General features: G+C 59.1%; 2 protein-coding genes across 4 annotated transcripts in view; one reads left to right on the top strand and one right to left on the bottom strand.

The window, feature by feature from the left end:
- The first annotated feature begins 2272 nt into the window (after window positions 1-2272).
- Window positions 2273-11248, top strand: NAGPA (N-acetylglucosamine-1-phosphodiester alpha-N-acetylglucosaminidase). The gene is made up of 11 exons (XM_058286523.2): window positions 2273-2399; window positions 2501-2950; window positions 3971-4110; window positions 5000-5108; window positions 5994-6122; window positions 6574-6779; window positions 6867-6914; window positions 7973-8101; window positions 8255-8386; window positions 8476-8539; window positions 10492-11248. The coding sequence occupies exons 1-11, from the start codon at window positions 2314-2316 to the stop codon at window positions 10700-10702; spliced, it is 1704 nt and encodes a 567-aa protein (XP_058142506.1). The 5' UTR covers window positions 2273-2313; the 3' UTR covers window positions 10703-11248.
- A 2525-nt stretch (window positions 11249-13773) lies between these two features.
- SEC14L5 (SEC14 like lipid binding 5) overlaps window positions 13774-19254 on the bottom strand; it is a 54073-nt gene continuing 48592 nt past the window's right edge. For all 3 annotated transcript variants that reach the window (XR_011647227.1, XM_058286524.2, XM_058286525.2), the window contains one exon: window positions 13774-17667. Coding sequence is in view for 2 of the 3 variants with exons in the window: in XM_058286524.2 (XP_058142507.1) it covers window positions 17559-17667 (109 nt within the window). In the remaining variant the exon portion in view is untranslated. The remainder of the gene's footprint in view (window positions 17668-19254) is intronic.

Raw genomic sequence — 19254 nt, forward strand, 5'->3', positions numbered from 1 at the left:
AGTTTTTAACAAGGGCCCCTTGCGTTTTAATTTTGCACTGGCTCCTGTAAATGATGTAGCCAGTCCTGCCTGTGCTCTGTAAAAATGTCAAGGCCATAAGACAAGAATGAACCCGGAGGACATTATGTTGAGTGAAGCAAACCAGAAACAGGAGGACAAATATTGTATGGTTGCACTATTAAGAACTAAGTTATCGTGTAATCATATGGAGTTAATACCTTGAATATGGATCATCAGAAAATAGAATGCAGTTAGAGAATGGAAAGCTGAGGATCAACTAGTGCAGAACTGGTCAAAAAGGATGCATGTCAATATTTGAAAAGGAATAGAAAAGGTGAAGGCACATCATAGTGTTGTTAACTAGCAATGCTATTTACGGATATGATGGTAGTTGAAAGGGAAAGTCCGAGGTCATATAAATTACTAAAGGAAGCTAAAAATGGACTGTGCAGCATAGTAAAACTTCATGTGAAATATGAATATGGGTAATATTGCATATATAAGACTGTTTTCCTTTGAAATTGAACACAAACATATGTTAATGGTACAAGATGTGATTATCAGACGTCAAAAAACCCATTATGCTAAGTGAAAAAAAAACAGACAAAAAGTATTAGAAAGAAAGCTGCACCTGTAAGAAAACAAAAGCTCACCCCATTGTGGAGAAGGATTTTATTAACAATCTTGCAAGAATGGATGGACAACCTGGATAAAATGGCCCACACCAAACAGTAAGAAACATATTTATACCCTACCCTAACACGCAGGTCTCTCCCCTGTTCCCCACTGACTGGGTCCTGCAGGGGTTACAGCTATGAGTTGCTAACTAAGTTCCCGGTTTCTGGCTCTGAGTCCTGGATCCAGGCTCTCTACACCCAGGTGGGCCGGGTGGGCTCGTCGCTGCTTTACTATTGGCCCTGCCCCCAGCACTCACCATTGGTCAGTCTCACTTTGGCCCTGCCCTCACTTCTCACCATTGGCCTTCCTTGCTTTGGCCCCGCCCTCACTTCGCACCATTGGCCTTCCTTGCTTTGGCCCCGCCCTCACTCCACACCATTGGCCCCCCTCGTTTTGGCCCTACTTTCCTAATTCCTGGAGCGCCAAAGCAGCTAGAACCCCTTTCCCTCCCTCCTAGAATAGCAGAGCCTTCTCAAGCTTCCCCTTTGTGAAAACTAAACTTAACCCTTTCCCACAAAAGGCACTACATATTGTATGATTCCGCTTATTTAACATGTAAATGTTAACCAATTTATAGGAATGAAATTAGATCAGTGGTTATCTAGGGCTGTGGCAGGATAGATTGAGTGAGGCTGCTAAGGGATGTGGAGTCTTTCTTTTTGGAGTAATGAGATTGTTTTAAAATTCTTTTGTGATGAATGCACGACATTGTGATAATACTAAAAGTCACTGACTATATACACTTTGGATAGATTGTGGTATGTGAATATACCTCAATAAAATTGCTTTAAAATAAATAAGTAAATATGCAAGAATATCCAGAAAGAGCAGCTATGTATAGCAGGAGAAGCACAGAGAGATTGAGAGGTGATGAATTTTTTGGTCTGGTTTTTATTATTATTGAAATAATGAAAATGCTCTAATAATGATTGAAGTGGTGAATGCACAACTATGTGATTACGCCCAAAACCACTGATTGTACACTTTGGATGGACTGTATGCTTTACTAATATTTATCAATAAAATTGATTTGTTAAAAAAAAAAAAAAAGACAAGGAAAGGTGGAAGAACTGTTCCAAACTAAGGGAGACTAAAGAGGCATGCCATCTAAATGAATGGTGATTCTGGATTAGATGCTGGACAGGGAAATTTTTTTCTCTCTAGGGCACCAGAGGGACAATTAGCAAAATTTGATTATGTACTGTGGATTAGATCATAGAGATGGATCAATATTTAACGTACTAATTTTATAATTATGTAAGAAAATAACCTTGTTCTTAGAAGATACTTAGTAAAGTATTGGAGTAAGGGATCATGATGCCTGCAACTTATGATCAACTGACTCAGAAGAAAATACACGTGCATGAATAAAGTATAAATGATAAAGCAAAAGGGGTGAAAAGTCATCAGTTATGAATCCGAGTAAAAGGTGTACGGGAGTTCTTAGCAATAGTCCTGCAACTTCCTACTGGCTTGAAAAAACGTCGCAATAAAAAGTTACTCCTCTCCCCCGCGAAAGTCCCTAAATGCAAGCGATCCGGAAGGAGCGAAGGCCATTCAGTCCCGGCCGAAAGCGGCCGCCCGGGGCCGGCGTCACGTGCGCCGCGCCCACGTGACCAGAAGCGGGCGGGCATCATGGCGGCCTCCATGGGCCGCTGGCTCCTCTTCTTCCTCGCGCTGCTCCGCTCGCTCGGGCAGGCGGCCCGCGGCCTCGGCTCGGGGTGAGTGCAGCTGTCGGCGGGCGAGCCTGGCTCGGGGGTCCGGGCCTGCCCGGGGCGCGGCCCTCCGAGCTCACAGCCTCCCCGCTGCCCGGTCCCCGCAGGGCCTCCCGCGACGACGACCTGCTGCTGCCCTACCCCCCCGCGCGCGCGCGCTCCGCCCGGGACTGCACGCCGGTGCGCTCCGGCCCGCGCGCGCACGAGAGCTGGCCGCCGCCCCCCGCGGCCCCCGGCCGCCCGGCCGTGCGCACCTTCGTCTCGCACTTCGCGGGCCGCCCGGTGGCCGGCCACCTGACCCGCGCCGCCGCGCCCCTGCGCACCTTCTCGGTGCTGGAGCCCGGCGGGCCCGGCGGCTGCGCGTCCAAGCGCCGGGCCACCGTGGAGGAGACAGCGCGGGCGGCGGGCTGCCGCGCCGCCCAGAACGGCGGCTTCTTCCGCATGGACACCGGCGAGTGCCTGGGGAACGTGGTGAGCGACGGGCGGCGGGTGAGCAGCTCCGGGGGGCTGCAGAACGCGCAGTTCGGGATCCGCCGCGACGGGACCCTGGTCACCGGGTGAGGAGGCAGGGAGCCCCGTGGCTGTTGAGGGCAGTGGGCCAGAGATTGGGTTGTAGCGTTGCCGCCTTTGCTTACGTCATCTGACCAAGCTCACCTGTGCTTACGCTGCCTTCCCTGCAAAACGAGAATGGTAATACTTGCCTTGCAGAGTTTATTCAAGAACCAGTCACTTTGAGCACCTGCTCTGCAGTGTTCCCGGCACTCGGATATAGCAGTAAACTAGCACCCACAGTCTTTGCCTTAACCGATCTCTCCATTACTAGGGGAAGTAAACAAAAGTCAGGTAAACAGTTAAAAATGAATTCAGGTTGTGTAAGTGCAGCTAAGGAATAAACAGGAATAGATAGAAAACTGTTGATTTTCTGGAGGGTGGTCCGGGAAGGTTTCTCTGAGGAGGTGACCTTTAAGTTCAGATCTGAAGATTAATCATGAGTCTCAAAACTGGAGGAAGAACATTTCTGCAGAAGGAATGGTGAGTTCAAAGGTCAGAGGTGCAGGGGGCAGGGTGTGTTTGAGGAATGGAAAGCAGGAGCAGAGTGTCCTAGAATGACCGGCTTTGAATATTTTAAATGTTTGTCTTAACCCCAGGTGGCAAATAGGTTGGAAGTCCTGGAGTAGAAGCAAGGAAGCTAGTTAAGAGGCAGTTACAGGCATCATCAGGTGGTGGTTTAGGGGGGTGGCCGGGACTTGAGGACATTAGGAAGATTTGAGATGTGGTAGAGACACTTATGCAGATGAAATGAAGCCTAGACCAAGACATGCTCAGCAGATTACAAAGGCGTGGGGAAGTATTTTTGGAGCCTTGCCCCTGGCTTCAGTCCTGGGGGCCCTGGCTTTTAACAGTAGGGGGGGCTCCAAAGAACCGTGTGGCTCCACTGCTGTACCCCGGACCAGACAGGTTCTTGGGGCTCAGGGAGGAATCAAGGAGCCAGGTGGGGGAAGGAGGGAGGGCAGGATGCCCCATGACCCGAGGCCACTCCGTCTGGTGAGCGAGCCTCACCCCTTTCCTGTGTCCAGGTACCTGTCTGAGGAGGAGGTGCTAGACACGGAGAATCCATTTGTGCAGCTGCTGAGCGGCGTCGGGTGGCTGATTCGCAATGGAAGCATCTACATCAACGAGAGCCAGGCCATTGAGTGCGAGGAGACGCAGGAGACAGGTGTGGGGCGAGGAGGGGCTGTTGGCAGCAGCCGTCTTGAGAACCAGGAGTGGGGGTGACCAGGGAAGAAGCTCCTCTGAAGTCTTTGAGCAGATGGAGCAGGTGCTTTGCGCCCAGCACTGAAGGGGTTAAGAGAGATGAGGTTCCTGCTCCCATGGAACCTTTAAGACAGAAAACTGATGCGTGATATAACGGAAGTGGTGAGTGCTAAGAAAGAAGCTCCATTGGCGGGGTAAGGAGAGAGGCAGTGGGCAGGGAGCTTTGGTAAGGGAGTGGAGAAGAGCTGCTAACTTCAGATCAGCAGCGGCAGCGCCCGGGAGCTTGTTAGAAAGAGTGAACCGCCCGCCCCACCTCCAGCCTCCTCAGTCAGAATCCCTGGGGCTGAGCCCGAGAGTCCACACGGTTCCGATGGGTGCTGTGGAGTGGAGGTTCCAGGGGAGGGTGGGAATGGGTGCATCGTGGCCCTGGTATGGGTAGGGGCTCTTTTAGACTGGGCGGTCAGGGAAGGCTGCACTGAGGTGACCTTAGATAAGGAGCCAGCATGGGGGTGGGTGGAGCACAGTTCAACCTGAGAGAACAACAGGAAAAGCCCTGAGACAGGAAGTGGCTGTGGGGTGGCGAGTCCCACAGAGCCCCAGCTGACGGGAAGCAGGCAGCGGAGGTAGCCTTGGAAGCCCCGGAAGGCATTTGGATCTTGTCCCGCCCCATGGAAGTCATTCGACGGTCTTTTCCAGGAGAGGGAGGTGGCCTGGTCTACACAGTACTCTAGCTACTACCTGGAGCCCAGATTAGGGAGGGCAGAGGGAGCCAAAGAGGCTGGTGCACCCTCCGGGCACAGCCCAGGAAGCCTCCCACGGGGGCCCGTGACCAGCGGTGGCTTCTCTTCCAGGTACCTTTAGCAAGTTTGTGAACGTGATCTCGGCCAGGACGGCAGTGGGCCACGACCGTCAGGGGCAGCTCGTGCTCTTCCACGTGGACGGGCAGACGGAGCAGCGGGGGTGAGTGGGAGTCGGGCTTCTGAGCTCCCACTCTGGGTCTGTCCCCTTCCAGACCTCCTCCCCCACACACTTCCCTTCACAGCCTCCCCAGCTCTAGGGCTCAGTCCTCTGAGCCCCAGTTGTAATAAAGGGAAAAGATCACACACTTAGGAGGGAGAAGAGCTTGGTTCCACTCCCAGCTCTGTGGCTGTAGACAAGCCACTCAGCCTCTCTGAGCCACATTTCCTCCTCTGCAGTGTGGGTATGCGAGTTTCCTACTGCTGCGTAACAAACGATCGCGGACTGAGCAGCTTCCAGCCACACTGTTTATGGGCTCAAAGTTCTGTGGGTCAGGAATCCAGGCGGACCAAGCTGGGTCGGGGTCCAGAGGCTCCATGGACAAAATTGAGACGTTACCTGCAGGTTCTGGAAAAGATTCTGCCTCCAGGCTCCTTCTGGTCATCAACCCAGTCCAGTTCCTTGTGGCTGTAGGACTGAGGTCTCTTTCCTGGCTGTCAGCCAGGGCCTTTCAGCACCTTCAGGCTGACCAGTGCCCCACCCCTCCCATCTTCACGCCACCAAAGGTGCATCGAATCCCCTTCTAGCTAGTTCTGCCGCTGGCCAGAGAAAGAGCTCTGCTTCTAGGGGCTCATTCCAGAGATTCCAGTTTGGGTCCAACCAGATAATCCAAGCTCATCTCCCTCCCTGGGGTCAGCTGTGCCACGTAACATGACACAGTCCCAGCAGTGGCCTCTAGTCACACAGCTTCGGGGGATTCGGGTGGGACATTTTGGCAGGCTGATTGTAGAAGTTTGCCAACCACAGTGCATGTGATACTGTCCGCTATTGAAAGTTAAGCCAAAAACAGTAGGGAACTCGGTCACGAGAGCTGCTCTTGTGCCACAGCATCAACCTGTGGGAGATGGCAGAGTTCCTGCTGAAACAGGACGTGGTCAACGCCATCAACCTGGACGGAGGAGGTTCCGCCACCTTTGTGCTCAACGGGACCTTGGCCAGTTACCCGTCGGACCACTGGTGAGCCCACCCAAGCCCCCCTCCAGGAGGTCTGCTCGAGGCCTGCCGGGCCCCTGGGCTCACTCAGCCAATCAATGTAGAGTACCTACAATGTGCCAGGCCCTGGGGATTCTGTAGGGAGCAGAGTAAGCTGCGGTCCCTGCCTCTCGCTGCTTAGGGAACATGTAATGGATTGAGTGGAGCATCCTGGTACTACCCAAGCCTGTGAAAGGGAGCCGATTGGGCAGGAAAGACCTCCCCGAGGAGGATGAAATGCAAGCTGAGAGCTGAAGGATGAGGAGGCGGCTAGGCAGCCGTGGGGACGGCACGTGCAAAGACCCTGCAGTGGGAGGAACAGGAGGAACTGTAAAAGGCCAGAGAGGCGACAAGGGAGAGGGTGGCAGGATTTTGAGGGGTCAGCCGGGGGTGCCCGGCCCCCAGGTCTCTCCTGACACCATGTCTCCGCCCACAGCCAGGACAGCATGTGGCGCTGTCCCCGCCACGTGTCCACTGTGGTGTGCGTGCACGAGCCCCGCTGCCAGCCACCCGACTGCAGCGGCCACGGGGTCTGTGTGCAGGGGACGTGCCAGTGCACAGGCCGTTTCTGGCGGGGCGCCGCCTGCAGTGAGCTGGACTGCGGCCCCTCCAACTGCAGCCAGCACGGGCTTTGCACCGAGAGTGAGTGGGGGCTCCGGGGAGGGGGCTCCCCCTTTTCACCGCCCCCCGGCGGAGCCTCACCTGGCCTTCTCGGTCTTATCTCGGCAGCCGGCTGCCGCTGTGGAGCTGGGTGGACGGGATCCAGCTGCAGTGAAGGTAACAGCCATCGGGGTGGCCCAGACGCATGGGGAGAGGGTGATGGTGGCAGCTTCGAGCAACCCAGCTGCCTTCAGTCGCCCACGGGGAGGCGGGAGCAGCAGCCCTGCCTTCTGGCTCAGGGGGAGCTTGCCTTTTGCTCTCGTCTTGCTTGCAAACCACTAAGCTAGTTTCCTCGGGCTGATGCTACAGATTTCCACCAAGTGGGTGGCTTGAACCAACAGAAATTATCCTTTCACTTCTGGAGGCCCAAAGCCCCAAATCAAGGCATCGACCAGGCCCTGCTCCCTCCAGATGCTCTGGGGGAGGAACCTTCCTGGGCTCGTGCAGTTTCTGGAGCCCCAGGCCTTCCCCAGCTGTTGTTGCATCGCTCCGCTCTCTGCTCCTTCTTCCCTTTCCTTCCCCCAGCTGCCTGTGCCCACATCTCTCTCTCCTCTCTCAAAAGACAGCAGTGCTGGGGTTTAGGGCCCACCAGATGATCTCATCTCCAGATCTTTAACTAACTACATCCACTGATTCCCAGACAAGGTCACGGCCACAGATTCCGGGGAGCTAGGATGTGGGCATACACTTTTGGGGGGACACACAGTTCAACCTCAATACTCACCCCCAGCTTAAACCCTTTGGTGACCTCCTCTTGCACTTAGTGACCTCGCAGCCCCCAGGGCTCTGGCCCCTCGTGCCATGCCCGCCCAGCTCTGGGGCTGTGCCCACTGCACTGCCCTCTTGCCGTCTTCAAGCAGGCTCGGCGATTTCCCGCCTCTGCCTGCCCCCTCCTGCTGAGTCCTCCCCTCCCTTGGTTAAATGCCTCTCAACGCCACTGTTCTGTCCCTCCCGCATTCGCCGCCACTTGGGCATCCACGTGGGCTTGGCTGTCTCCGCTCTAGACCGTCAGTTCCCGCCGTGCATCTTCGGGGCCTGGTGCACAAAGGGTTCTCAGGAACTACCTGTCGGGGGCGTGCTTTAACCCCCGGGGCCACCGGGGTGCCCGGAGTCCTGTGGGCCGCGGCCTGGAGGGGACAGGGCCGGGCTCTGCTGAGTCCCCTCCCCCACCCCAGCTTGCACCAACGGTTCCTTCGGGGAGGACTGTGCCAAGAGGTGCCAGTGTCAGAACGGAGCTGCCTGTGACCCAGTTCGAGGGACCTGCACCTGCCCCCCTGGCTTCTTTGGAGACACCTGTGCGCACAGTAAGCCCAAGCAGGGCCCACCGCGTCGGCAAGCCTGGGGGACCCCCCAGGGGCACCCCACAGCGGGTTCAGTTTTCCGGGAGGAAACTCCCATCAGCCGGGCTCTGCCGAGACCCTGCCACGGGCGGCCTGACCTCTGCGCCCCCTCCACAGAGTGTCCCCCCGGCTGGCACGGGCCAGGCTGCCACAGGCCCTGCGAGTGTGAGCACCAGTGTCCCTGCGACCCCCAGACTGGCAACTGCAGCCTCGCCCAGGCGCCTGCCCTGAGCAGCACCACCCCTCAAGGTACGGGCCCCTCCTAGGACCCGGGGGACAGCAGAGGGCAGACCTCCACCACGGCCCGGGCCCCCAAGCCTCCGTCTGGTGTTTCACAGGGAAGCAGTGCCTGCCGTCCGCCGAGGCCGTGCTGCGGGCAGGAGAACTCTCCTTTTTCACCGGGTAGGTTGGCTTCCACCTGCGAGGGCCGGCCTCGCCCACGGCCCCAGGTGATAGAGCGGGGTCGTGAGCTCAGGCGGAGGGGCCACTGAGGCTCGCAGCCGCCCGAGAGGCCTGGGAGGCGGTGGACAGGGCCCGGGCCGCCACCCCACGGGGCGTGTGCAGGGAAGGCCGCGCTGAATTGCCTTGACCTTAAAGGCTGGCTTTCCCGGCTTCCAGGAGACACAGGTGTCCAGGCCCCGTCCCAGGCGTTGTGCGCCGTGCTTATGTCTTCTAGTGCGGAGGGTCTCAAACTTGATCTCCTAGAGGGCTCTTGAAAGGGTGGCCGGGTCCACCCTCAGGGATTTGAATTCAGCTGGCCCGGGGGGAGCCTGAGAATTTGCACTTAGATCTGGTCCCCAGGTGGTGCTGATGCTGAAGCCTGGGAACCCCACTTTGAGCACCCCCATTCTCACAGCTCCCACCTCGGATGGTGCAAAGCTGAGGCCTGGGCCCCACCCCGACTCCATAGGTGGGATCGTGTTTGGGGGTGAAGTAAAAGCTCCCACAGTGTAGACCGGTGCAGCCGCTGTGGAAAACAGCTTGGCAGTTCCTCAGAAAATGAACCGTGAAACCACCACGTGACCCGGCAGTTCTCCCCCTAGGCATATTCCCCAAAGAATTGAAAACAGGGACTCAGACAGATCCTAGCAGCATTATTCCCAGTAGCCAAAGGGTAGAGCGACCCAAACAGTTGCTGAACAGATAAACGAAAGGGTCCCTCCATCAATGCGCTGTTATTCAGCCCTAAGAAAGTGACACTCTGATACGCGCCCCAGCTGGATGAACCTTGAAGACGTCGCCCCAGCTGGATGAACCTTGAAGACGTGATGTGAGATAAGCCAGATGCAGATTCGTATGGTTCTCCTTACACGAAATACCTAAAAGTAGCAAGTTGAGAGACAGGAAGTAGGGTCGCGGCGGGCAAGCTGGGGTTGGGAACGGGGCATCGCTGCTCGCCGGGTCGGAGTTGCCATCTGGGCTGATGGAAGAGTTTTGGTAACGGATCGTGGTGACGGCAGCACAACATTTTTTGTATGTTAGTATGATTTATTAAAAAGAGTGGAAAAAACATCTCCCCAGGCACTGTCCCCGGGGACAGCCTGGGAGCGCGTCACAAATGCAGAGCCCAGGCCCCTCCTGGGGTTCTGACCACGTCGTCCGGGGCAGGTTTGACATGCTGCGCAGGATCCCCCAAGGCTGTGCCCGGGTGCCCCAGCATGGCAGCCCCACACCCCAGGCTCTAGACCCCCATGCCCCCCGGCCTGTCCTCCGGCACGAGATGTCGCGTCGCCCCTGCCCTGCAGACCGGAGCCCGTGGGCAGCTGCCCGCGGGGGGCTGAGGGGGCAGGGCCGCGGGCCCCCGAGCAGTTCCGCCTGTGCTTTGAGGGCTCCAGCCGCGGTTCTTTTGGAGAGGAAAGACACGGCTTTGCAAGACTCCGCCTTCGCCCACCAGCTCCCCGCCTTGGGGGATGGGTGACCCGTTTGGTTTCCCTGCTCTGCCCATTTTGAGGACCCTGGAGCCTCTGAGTGGGCCACCCTCTCTGTTCTCAGAGAGGCAAACAGATGCCTGGCGGGCCGGATTAGCTCCTCAGCTGCACCGTTTTTAACTTCGTAAAAGTTTTTAGCAACTTGTCAACCTCAGGGGCATCCAGGTGGTTTTTGCAAGGCCTCCCGTGGCACACAGGAGCTGTGGCTTCCCGGGGGCCACTGGGGACGGCCACCCGAGCGTGCCACAGTCCCTTAGGCCATCACCCGTGTGCTCGGCTCGGTCCCTGCGGGCCCTTGGCCTTGTGACCTCGCTCCTGGGTGGGGGTGTCGAAGCGGGGGCGGGAGGCACCTCGGGTGGCTCCCCGGCCCCCCCGGTCCTGCCCAGCGGCCGGCACTGAGCACTTCTCTCACCCCCCCACCCCCAGGACCACCTGGCTGGCCCTCACGCTGGCCCTGGGCCTCCTCCTGCTGGCCAGCACGGCGGCGAACGTGGCCTTGCTTCTGGGCTCGAGGGCCCAGAGGAACCGGCACCTCCGCGGCGACTACGTCTACCACCCGCTGCAGGAGATGAACGGGGAGCTCCTGGCCGCCGAGAAGGAGCCGCCGGGAGCCGCCTGCAGCCCCTTCAAGGACTGAAGCCTCACACTCGCGGCCCAGCCTCTGCAGGGGAAGCCGCAAGGCCACCCATGTGTGGACGTGTCTGGGTGGCCGCAGCCCGACTTCCGCTTGTGCCTCAGCCCTCGCCTGCCCAGGGACCTGCAGCCGGAGGACCCGGGCTCCGCGGGCCTCCCCCGGGCCTTTCCTTGGCACAGCTGCCGCCGCTCACCTGTCTGTCTGTGTGTGCTGCCCAGAGGCCCTGGGGGGCCTGCTTTGGTGCCAAAGAGCCTCCGCCTCCTGGCGACGGAGCCACTGGGGAACCGACACGGAGACCAAATCATGACAAAGCGGCTCGTGCCGGCCAGCCCCAGGTGACGGGGCTCGGGCTTGCTGGCTTTCTCCCTTATCACTGGACTTGCCAAGCTTGACTTCTCTTTGCGGTGGGAGGAAGCGCGTTGGAAGGCGGGACGCGGCGGGGAAGCATCATGTTTGCAGGCGTTCCCGACCCGCCGCTGAAAGGGTTTTCTATCGCTTGAGTAAATTGATGGAATAAAAGGAGCCACCAGGTGGTGTCTATTCCAAATGCTGCGCTTGCGGGTCCTCCTAGGTCTCAGCAGGGGGCACTTTTAACGGGCACCTCGACTCGCCTACTCCAAAGTCCTGAAAGGGCCAGAGCCAGCTCGTGGTGTTTCACCCCGGGCTTCTCAAACTTTAATAGGGACACACGTCGCCTGGGGGCTGGTTAAAAACCAGGTTCTGGTCCTTTAGGTCTGGGTGGAGCTGGGATTCTCCTAAGCCGCTGGGTGCTGCCGAGACTGGCCCGGGGACCCTACGTTGAGTGGTGAAAGTTTAGTCCATGCTGTTTTTATAAAATTTAAATTACAATGTTTAAGAATCCAGCCATGAGCAACTTCTAGACTTCTGGTTTCTCTGAAAAAGAAGCGTGATCTGGCAGCTCACCCAGTAACGACTAGCCACAGCTGAGGTCACGGCCAGCCTGCCTGCCCTCTGCGGCCCCAGGGGGCCTCGCTTGTGAGTGTGCCCACCCAGCCCCTGTGGGCATCCCAGTGTGCAATTGGTGGCCAGACGCCACCCCAACGGGGAGTAAATAGGACAGGGTGTGTGGGCCTGCAGCAGCGTGCTGCCCACACAAAGGAGGAGGACTGGGGAGGGAGGACGGCGCTGGAGCACCTGCATCCAGCCATACCTGAGGCTAGAATTACACTTGGACTTTCCAGACACATGGAGGCTCTGGGTTTTCAGTCTCTTGTAACCCCGAGAGACCTGGCACTTAGAACGTACTGCTGCAGCAGAGGCACGTTTTTGGATTTAAGCACTTGCAGTGCTGCAATAGGACACAGAGCAGGAGGTGGAGAAGGGTCCAAGATTCCAGCACCTACCTCAGTAGTGGGAGGTGGACACTGACACAAATAGAAAAATCAGCTGCAAGAGGGCTGGTCAGGGGTTGACACGGGATCCTCTCCCCCACCTCATCCAGACAGGACAGGAAGTCTCCCCTGGGTGGGAACCAGGGCGCGGTTGTTGCTGTGACAACACACCCTGGCTGCTGGGCACTCTACCAAACTGTAGCATTGGGAAAGACCCCAGAAAAAAGGGTCTGCTCCTTTGGGTGGGCTTGGAGGGTTCTGTGAAGCCCAGCAATGCAGATGAATGTGTGTGTGTCCCTGTCCCCACAGCTTTCATCAGATGCCCAAGGAGTCTCTCAGAAAGAGCTTGCTCCAGAAAACTTAACTCAGAGGAGTCAGACAGTGCTTTTTGGAGACCCTCAATCCTCGGAAATACCTGGTGAGGCGTGGGGGGGCAGGGAAGAGTAGTGGAGGGGGAGATGGCTGGAGCCGCTGGAAGCCACGGGAGAGCCTCACAGCCCTTTCCTCCGCTCCTCCCAGGCAGCCCCGAGTCCCTCGGCTGCTGCCACCACCCCGCGCCCCGCCTCTGCGGGGGCCCCGCCCCTGCCTTGAAGCGAGAACCGGCCCTGAGCCCCCGGGGAGCCCTGGGCGCGCTTCGCCCTCTCTGGGTGTGGAGGCCCGTGACAGGGACAGACAGACGTCAGCAGCGCCCTGCCCCCCCCCCCCGTCCCCCCAGTCCCCCCCCCTCCGTCCCGTCGTCGTCATCGTCCCCTGTCGTGCCCCCCCCCCCCCCCCCCCCCCCCCCCCCCCGCCAGCCCCGGGGTCCCGCCCTCCTTAGACGCAGCTTTGCCCTCTGTAACCTCCAGGCGGCCGGCGGGGACGGCGGCCTTGGAACCGCTTGTCCCCAGTTGACGCCACCCGTGGAACGTCCACAGGCAGTGACTGCCGCGGGTGGAAGTGGGGGGTCAGAGCAGCTGGTGTGGACGGGAGTCAAAGGACCCACACCTTCTCCTCTCACCAGAACTGCAGCCAAGGCGCGCGGCTCCGGGTCCGCGATCCGTGTCCTTTTTTCCTCCCCAACCCCCGGTGCCCTGCGCGCTGCCTGGAAGGACGGGCGGCCCCCAGGGCAGGGCCCTCCCTGCCCTCGGAGACAACGCTCCAGGGCTGGGACTTTGCTCGAACCCGGAAGATGTGTGTCAAATGGCAGCGCCCACACCTCCACCTGGAAAGAAGATTCCAGAAACCCATCCCCCAGATGCCCCGTCGCGGCACCGAGTGGGCCCCAGGCATCGGCGATTTAAACGGGCTGGAATGATTCGCTGGCCCGCTGCCCGGGCGCCGCCCTGGGAAGGAAGCTGCAGGGTGACCTGTTCAGGGAACGCTGCTCCCGGGGACCTTTGTGTCGCGGCCGGCCGGAGGCGGCAGGCGGCTGGGCGGCTGGTGAGCCTGTCTGGAGCCGTGCCAGCCTTCTCCCCCATTATCACCCCCACCCGCTCAAGGAACCTTTATAGACGTTTCCTTCCCAGTTGCCCCGCCCCCTCCCCGTGAACTTGTGATGCCCCTGGTTTATGTACTTTTTGTATAGCTGTGCTTTAGACATACAGAGCGTAAGCCTTTTTCACCCTCAAGAACCAATTTTGCACCCCGATTAAGGATCCTCTCCGTTCTTACAAAAGGCAGCCACCAAATTCTTAACGGGTCCAGGGAAACCTCCCGGGTTTCAGGAAGCAGAGACACTAGAGGTATATCCAAATCTAAAATATTTAATGCTTCCGGTTGGGCAAAATGTTCAGGAGAACAAGAAACGTTTTTTACTGGTTGGGACAGACTTTGTTGAAAAGAATTATGCAGTGCCCCTTGAACAATGCACTTTATAAGAGGGGGTAAATGCCAGAGTGTGCAGGTTAGGGAAAAATTCTCAACACCCCCCCTTATTTCAAGCTGCTGAGAAAAAGTCCTCTGATTGTGGGAAATGCCACTCAGAACTATGCCCCTCCAGGTTGGTGGATTTGCCCAGAACACTCAGGCAGTTTCTAAAACAGAAAATCCGACTGCGCCCCCAGCTGAGAGGGAGATGACAGCGCCACACCACCTGTCCCTGGACGCAGCGCTCCGAGCCTGTCCCGTGGAAAGCGATGGGTGTCCTCCAGAAGGAGCTGGAATCATTGGATGAGAAGCTGGCAGTGACCGGGTGCCACCGGGGAGCTGCCCTGTGATGGTGCAGCCACGACCTCGTTCGGTCCCTCTCAACCCAGTGAGGTAGGCGCTGCTATCCCCATCTTACAGATGAGGAAACTGAGGCACAGAGAGGTTGAGCCGCCTGCTCGAGGTTACACAGCGAGGGAAAGGACAGTGGGGCATGAGCCATCTCCTGTCTGTCTAAATTCCAGGCCCAGGCTCTTGAACACCTCATTGCTTGGACAGGGCACTGTGACCCCTGCCCTGACCATAATGACCAGATGGACAAGATGAAGAATGAAGCCCAGGCCAGGGAGCTGCCGCCCCGCACGGCTGGGAACATCGGAAAGCCTCGTGCTCGGCAACCTGTCGTGGCTTGTTTATTCCAAGCCTCCCCGAGGAAGCACAGCCTGCGGCTGCTCCTGCCGTGAGGTCCCAAGTGCCTCTGGCACGAAACTGGGCACCTGGTGGGCATCTCCTGGTTTTGTGGCCCAGCTCCCCTTGTCCACTGGGGATTTGAGCCCTTCCCCTCCCGTGTCACTTCTGGAGGGAGAGCTCATCACAGGGCCCCTCGCCCTCTGGCCCATACAGTCCACAGGAGAGAGTGTGGGACCCGAGCAGGGCCAATGAGAGCCTTTCTCCAAGGTTTGAGATGGGAAAGGGAGCGTCTCTGCCTTTGAAGTTGTGAACCATTTGGTTGTAGGATGGGGGGCTGCTGGCAGCCACCAGGTGGAGAAGAAGGTAAGCTTGCACCCAGATGTGGAGGCAAGAGTCCTGGGTGAGGCTGAGATGATGGGAGCGTGAGCCCCGGAGACAGAGGGCTCCTGGATCCAGCCATGCCTGAAGCAAGACACCCTCAGCCATCCCTGTTACAGGAGCCAGTGAATTCCCTTTGTTGAGCAGGGTTTCTGCAGCGGGGGAGAGAGAGCTCCCAAGAGGAGTGCCAAGTGGGTCTGAGGCTCCTCGTCCCTGCCATTGAGATGCCCAACCTCCTCTCTGGAATTGGCAGATCCGGAGAAAAGCATGGGACTGAATTCCAAACACATTTACCCAGCTCTCAAAAGACCATTTAAGCCCAAGGCAAGGAAAGGTTTCTCCCTCCTTCCCTTGACGACGAAGGCGGTGGGAGCAGCCCTGGTCTGCAGCTTTGACTCTGACTGCAGGTGACTTCAGAGGTCCTAGCACCACAGACACTGTAAGCAGGGCCAGGGCAGGCTGCGAGGCCAGCCCCATCCACTCCGGATTCCAGAGAGAGCGGAGAGAGCCGGGGCAGTTCTTCTGGGACACCACGGGGCTCCAAAGGCAAGCTCGACATTCAGCACAGGTGGTTGAAAACAGCGCACCCTGCTCTGGCGACAGGTGCCTCGTGGCGCGGGAGCACTGGGTTTGAGACATCTTCCTCCAATCTCTCGGTCTCTGGCGTGCACGCACGCACGCGTGCCCACGCCCGTACACCTGCGAGCCCATACCCACGCACGTGCACCAGGTGCAGGCTGCAGAGCTACGCGCTTTTTTCCTAGACCTGAGACACAGAGCCCACAGGAAGCCGGATGAAACTGTGAAAAGAAAGGCCCTTCCCTCTGCACTGGGGTTCGGGCTGAGGCTGGTGGGGCAGCCCTCACTGTCCTTGCCCTGAATGCCAGGCCACTTGAGGTGGTGAAGCCTGGTTGGAGACCCACCCCTGGGCCAGGCCCGGTGGCTCTGGGTGTGGGCCACACAGGGCCCCAACTCCAAGCACAGTGAGACAGAGCAGTAACACGGGGCCTCCCGGCTCCCAGGCTGCCCACAGGGCTATGTCAGTGAGGTCCTCTGCAGGCAGATAATGGGACTGAGTGATGTGGATTGGGTGGGAGGCAATAGGGAGGGGTGGGAACTGGGGTGGCTCCATCCAGTGGGCGCAACTGGGCAGCACAGCTAGTTGCCCCCACGCGGTCATAGTGACCCCCTTTTGCCAACATATCCAGCTGCCTAAGAGAAGCCAGAAATTCTGACTTTCGAGTAAAATTTGCCAGTTTTAAAATCACTCGATAGGCCAGAAAAAGCAATCTGAAGGGGACAGGTCGGACTGCAGGCTGCCAGCTGGTGACCTCTGACCTGTCGTCTCCTTGGAGGCCCAGAAAAAGGGAAAACATCCTCAGGCCCCAAGGAAACCCGAGACTTTCCCATCTGGGAACTTGAGGAGATTCTGGGCAGTGTTGGAGCCAGTTCTGGGGGTTCAGACCTGCCCCAGCCCCAGGTGTCACCCTGCAGGTGAGTCCCGACGCCGTGGCGACACCTGTGTCCAGCCACTGAGGCCCAGCCCCCTGGACTGACCAGTTTCATGCACCAAGGAATTGCTACCGTCTTGTGTTTATGTCACTGGGGGGAGGGGGAGGGGGCCTGAGTTCCGTGACTCACAGCCAGAAGTCCCCACTCAACCCCGCCGGGAGAGGAAGGGACCTCCCGTGGAGCGTAGGTCTCTTGAACCGCCTCACCGCCTGGAACTTGGGCCGCGGCCTTCTCCAAGCCAGGCTGTGCGGTGCTGGACCGCCCAGGCAAGCACTGGGGGACGGCTCTCCAGGCCAGGGCAGGCTGCTCCCCGCAGGAAGCAGCACCTGCGGCTCACCTGGCCGTCCACCTCCAGGCACCTGGGGCCACGGCATCGCCTACAGGAGCAGGTGCGACAGTCCACGGCCAGCAGTTTTGCCTGCCCGGCAAGCTTGCCTCCTTCTGCAGGGGAGCCCGGTGTTCCTTAAGGCCCTCCTCTCGCCCTTTCCAGCCCACCTGATTGGCTCTGGGGCCTGCCAGTCACTGCGCCCCGTGGTCCCTGTGATTGGACCAGCCTGGACACGTGACCCTGCCAGTCATTACCTCGGCCACAGCACCGGTTCAGGACTTGGCGAGGCACCCAGGCAGGCCGATGAGACTCACTTCGGAGATGGCAGTTGGAACTTTTGGGGGGACAGCTTCTCTTCGGCAGCTGAGCTGGTGGAGAGGGGGAGCCTTATGGGAGGGGGCCCTTCCTGAGAATGAAGCTGACCTCAAGGACAGCAGAGCAAGAGGCGGAGAGAGCGGGGCTGAGCCTGGTGATGTCCCCGAGCCCCGAGATCAGGCTAGACCTGGAGGGGGGCAGAGGGGCCCCTGGGCTTTCCCTGCCTGGAGCCTGGGTGGGGGGTCCTGCTGCTCGCACCCTCCAGCCCTGGCCCAGAGGCTCAGGCTGCGCAGGTCCTGGAGCTGTGTCGCTGCTCCCGGCTCCAGACACCCCGAACGGCGGCGGCGCCGAGGCCCACGTGGGCGCAGGCTCCGCCGCGGGCTGGCTTTCGGTTCTGGACACTTGCGGAGGCGGGAGGAGCGCGGGCTGCCCCGCAGGGCTATCTGGAGATGAGGGAGCTGCTGTGGGACTGGCTGGAGGAGGAGGACGTGGCGGCGCTGAGCTGGGAGAAGCCACTGGCGCAGGATTCCAGACTGGACATGGAGCCCCTGGGGAGGAAAGTCGGGGTACGCACCTCACCCTCTGGAGGTGACACGGCCCTGGGGCTGCGGTGCCACAGAGGAAAAGCCGCGGATGCTGTAAATTAGGCCCCAGGGCTCGTTCCCCGAGGCAGCTAATCCCCGAGGCAGCTAATCCCCGAGGCAGCTAATCGCTCGGGGCCAGGGTCAAGTGCAGAGGGAAAAGCTGAGTGCAGGGCGGTGAGAAATGACGCCCGCGCCCTTTCCCTAACCTCCTCCCTGCGCAGAGCCACAGCCTGCCGTTCTGGGGGGGGCTCTCACTGGTCTGGGGACCACCTGGGGTCCAGAAGGCCCTGCAGGCCTGGGAGCTCCCAGCGCCCGTCTCCCACCTCACGCCTTCTCCCTGTCTCACGAGCCACCTTCCAGCCCCCGCATTGCCTGGCGCCCTCACTGGGCACATCCTGTCTTGCTGTCCAGCACAGCAGCCCCCAGCCACACAGGGCCTTCGAGCCCTTGACGTGGGGCCAGCGCGGCTGAGGAACCGAGCTCTACTTTTTACATTCTAATTGCTTCATCTCACCCCCCGAGGGTGGCTGGCAGCGGCCCTAGGACGGCTTGAGGACTGGCTGCTCCGGAGGCATCAGCATCGCCCGGACCTCGCGAGAAATGCACTCTCAGGCCCCAGCAACCGCACGCGCTACCCACTCTGGGATTGTGTGCACACATCTCGGATCTCAACGACAGTGTCACTTCCTTGGGAAGTTTCCCGAATACCTGCCTCCCCACCGTACCCTGCAGCAGGCCCCTTGCTCTGTGCGCTCTCTGCCCTCCAGCCCTTCCTGGCTGTGACCTTGGGCAAGGGCTCCGGGCTGGGCACAACTTCTGCATTCACTGAGGCTCGGAATTACCCCCGGGGGTGACAGTTTGGTCCCTGCTCTGTGAAGGCAGACCCTGTTTATCTTGCTCGCCACGCCCACCCCCTCTCCCCCACGGAGGGTGACCAGGATCAGTTTTCTCATGAAGCTACTGGAGCACAAGCAGACCCCCACCCACCCACCCACCCACGGGCCACACCAAGGAGGCTGGTGAGCTTTGGGCTCCTGCCCGCCCCCCCCAACACCGCGGCGGCAGCCTCCATCTGCCCTGACTCAGGACCTCGGGGACCACAGCCCCCACACCTGGAGCCTGGCCTGTGTCCTCTCTGCAGAAGCTGGAGGCCAAAACATGCCACGTCCCAAAGACGGAGGCGCCGGCCCCCGGCAAGCTGCGGGCCCCTCTTTGGGTTAAAGACTCCATCTGGAAGTAGACGTGGCTCAACTAATAGAGCATCCGCCTACCATATAGGAGGTCCAGGGTTCAAACCCAGGGCCTCCCGGCCCATGTGGTGAGCTGGCCCATGTGCAGTGCTGCCGCACACAAGGAGCGCCGTGCCACTCAGGGGTGCCCCTGCGTATGGGCTCCCCATGTGCGAGGAGTGCACCCCACAAGGAGAGCCGCCCGGTGCGGAAAAAAGCGCAGCCCGCCCAGGAGCAGCGCCGCACACACGGAGAGCTGACGCAGCTCAAGATGACGCAACAAAAAGAGACATAGACTCCCGGTGCCACCTGACAAGAATGA

This window comes from Dasypus novemcinctus, chromosome 23, assembly GCF_030445035.2.
Source record: "Dasypus novemcinctus isolate mDasNov1 chromosome 23, mDasNov1.1.hap2, whole genome shotgun sequence".
Classification (NCBI taxonomy): Eukaryota; Metazoa; Chordata; class Mammalia; order Cingulata; family Dasypodidae; genus Dasypus; species Dasypus novemcinctus.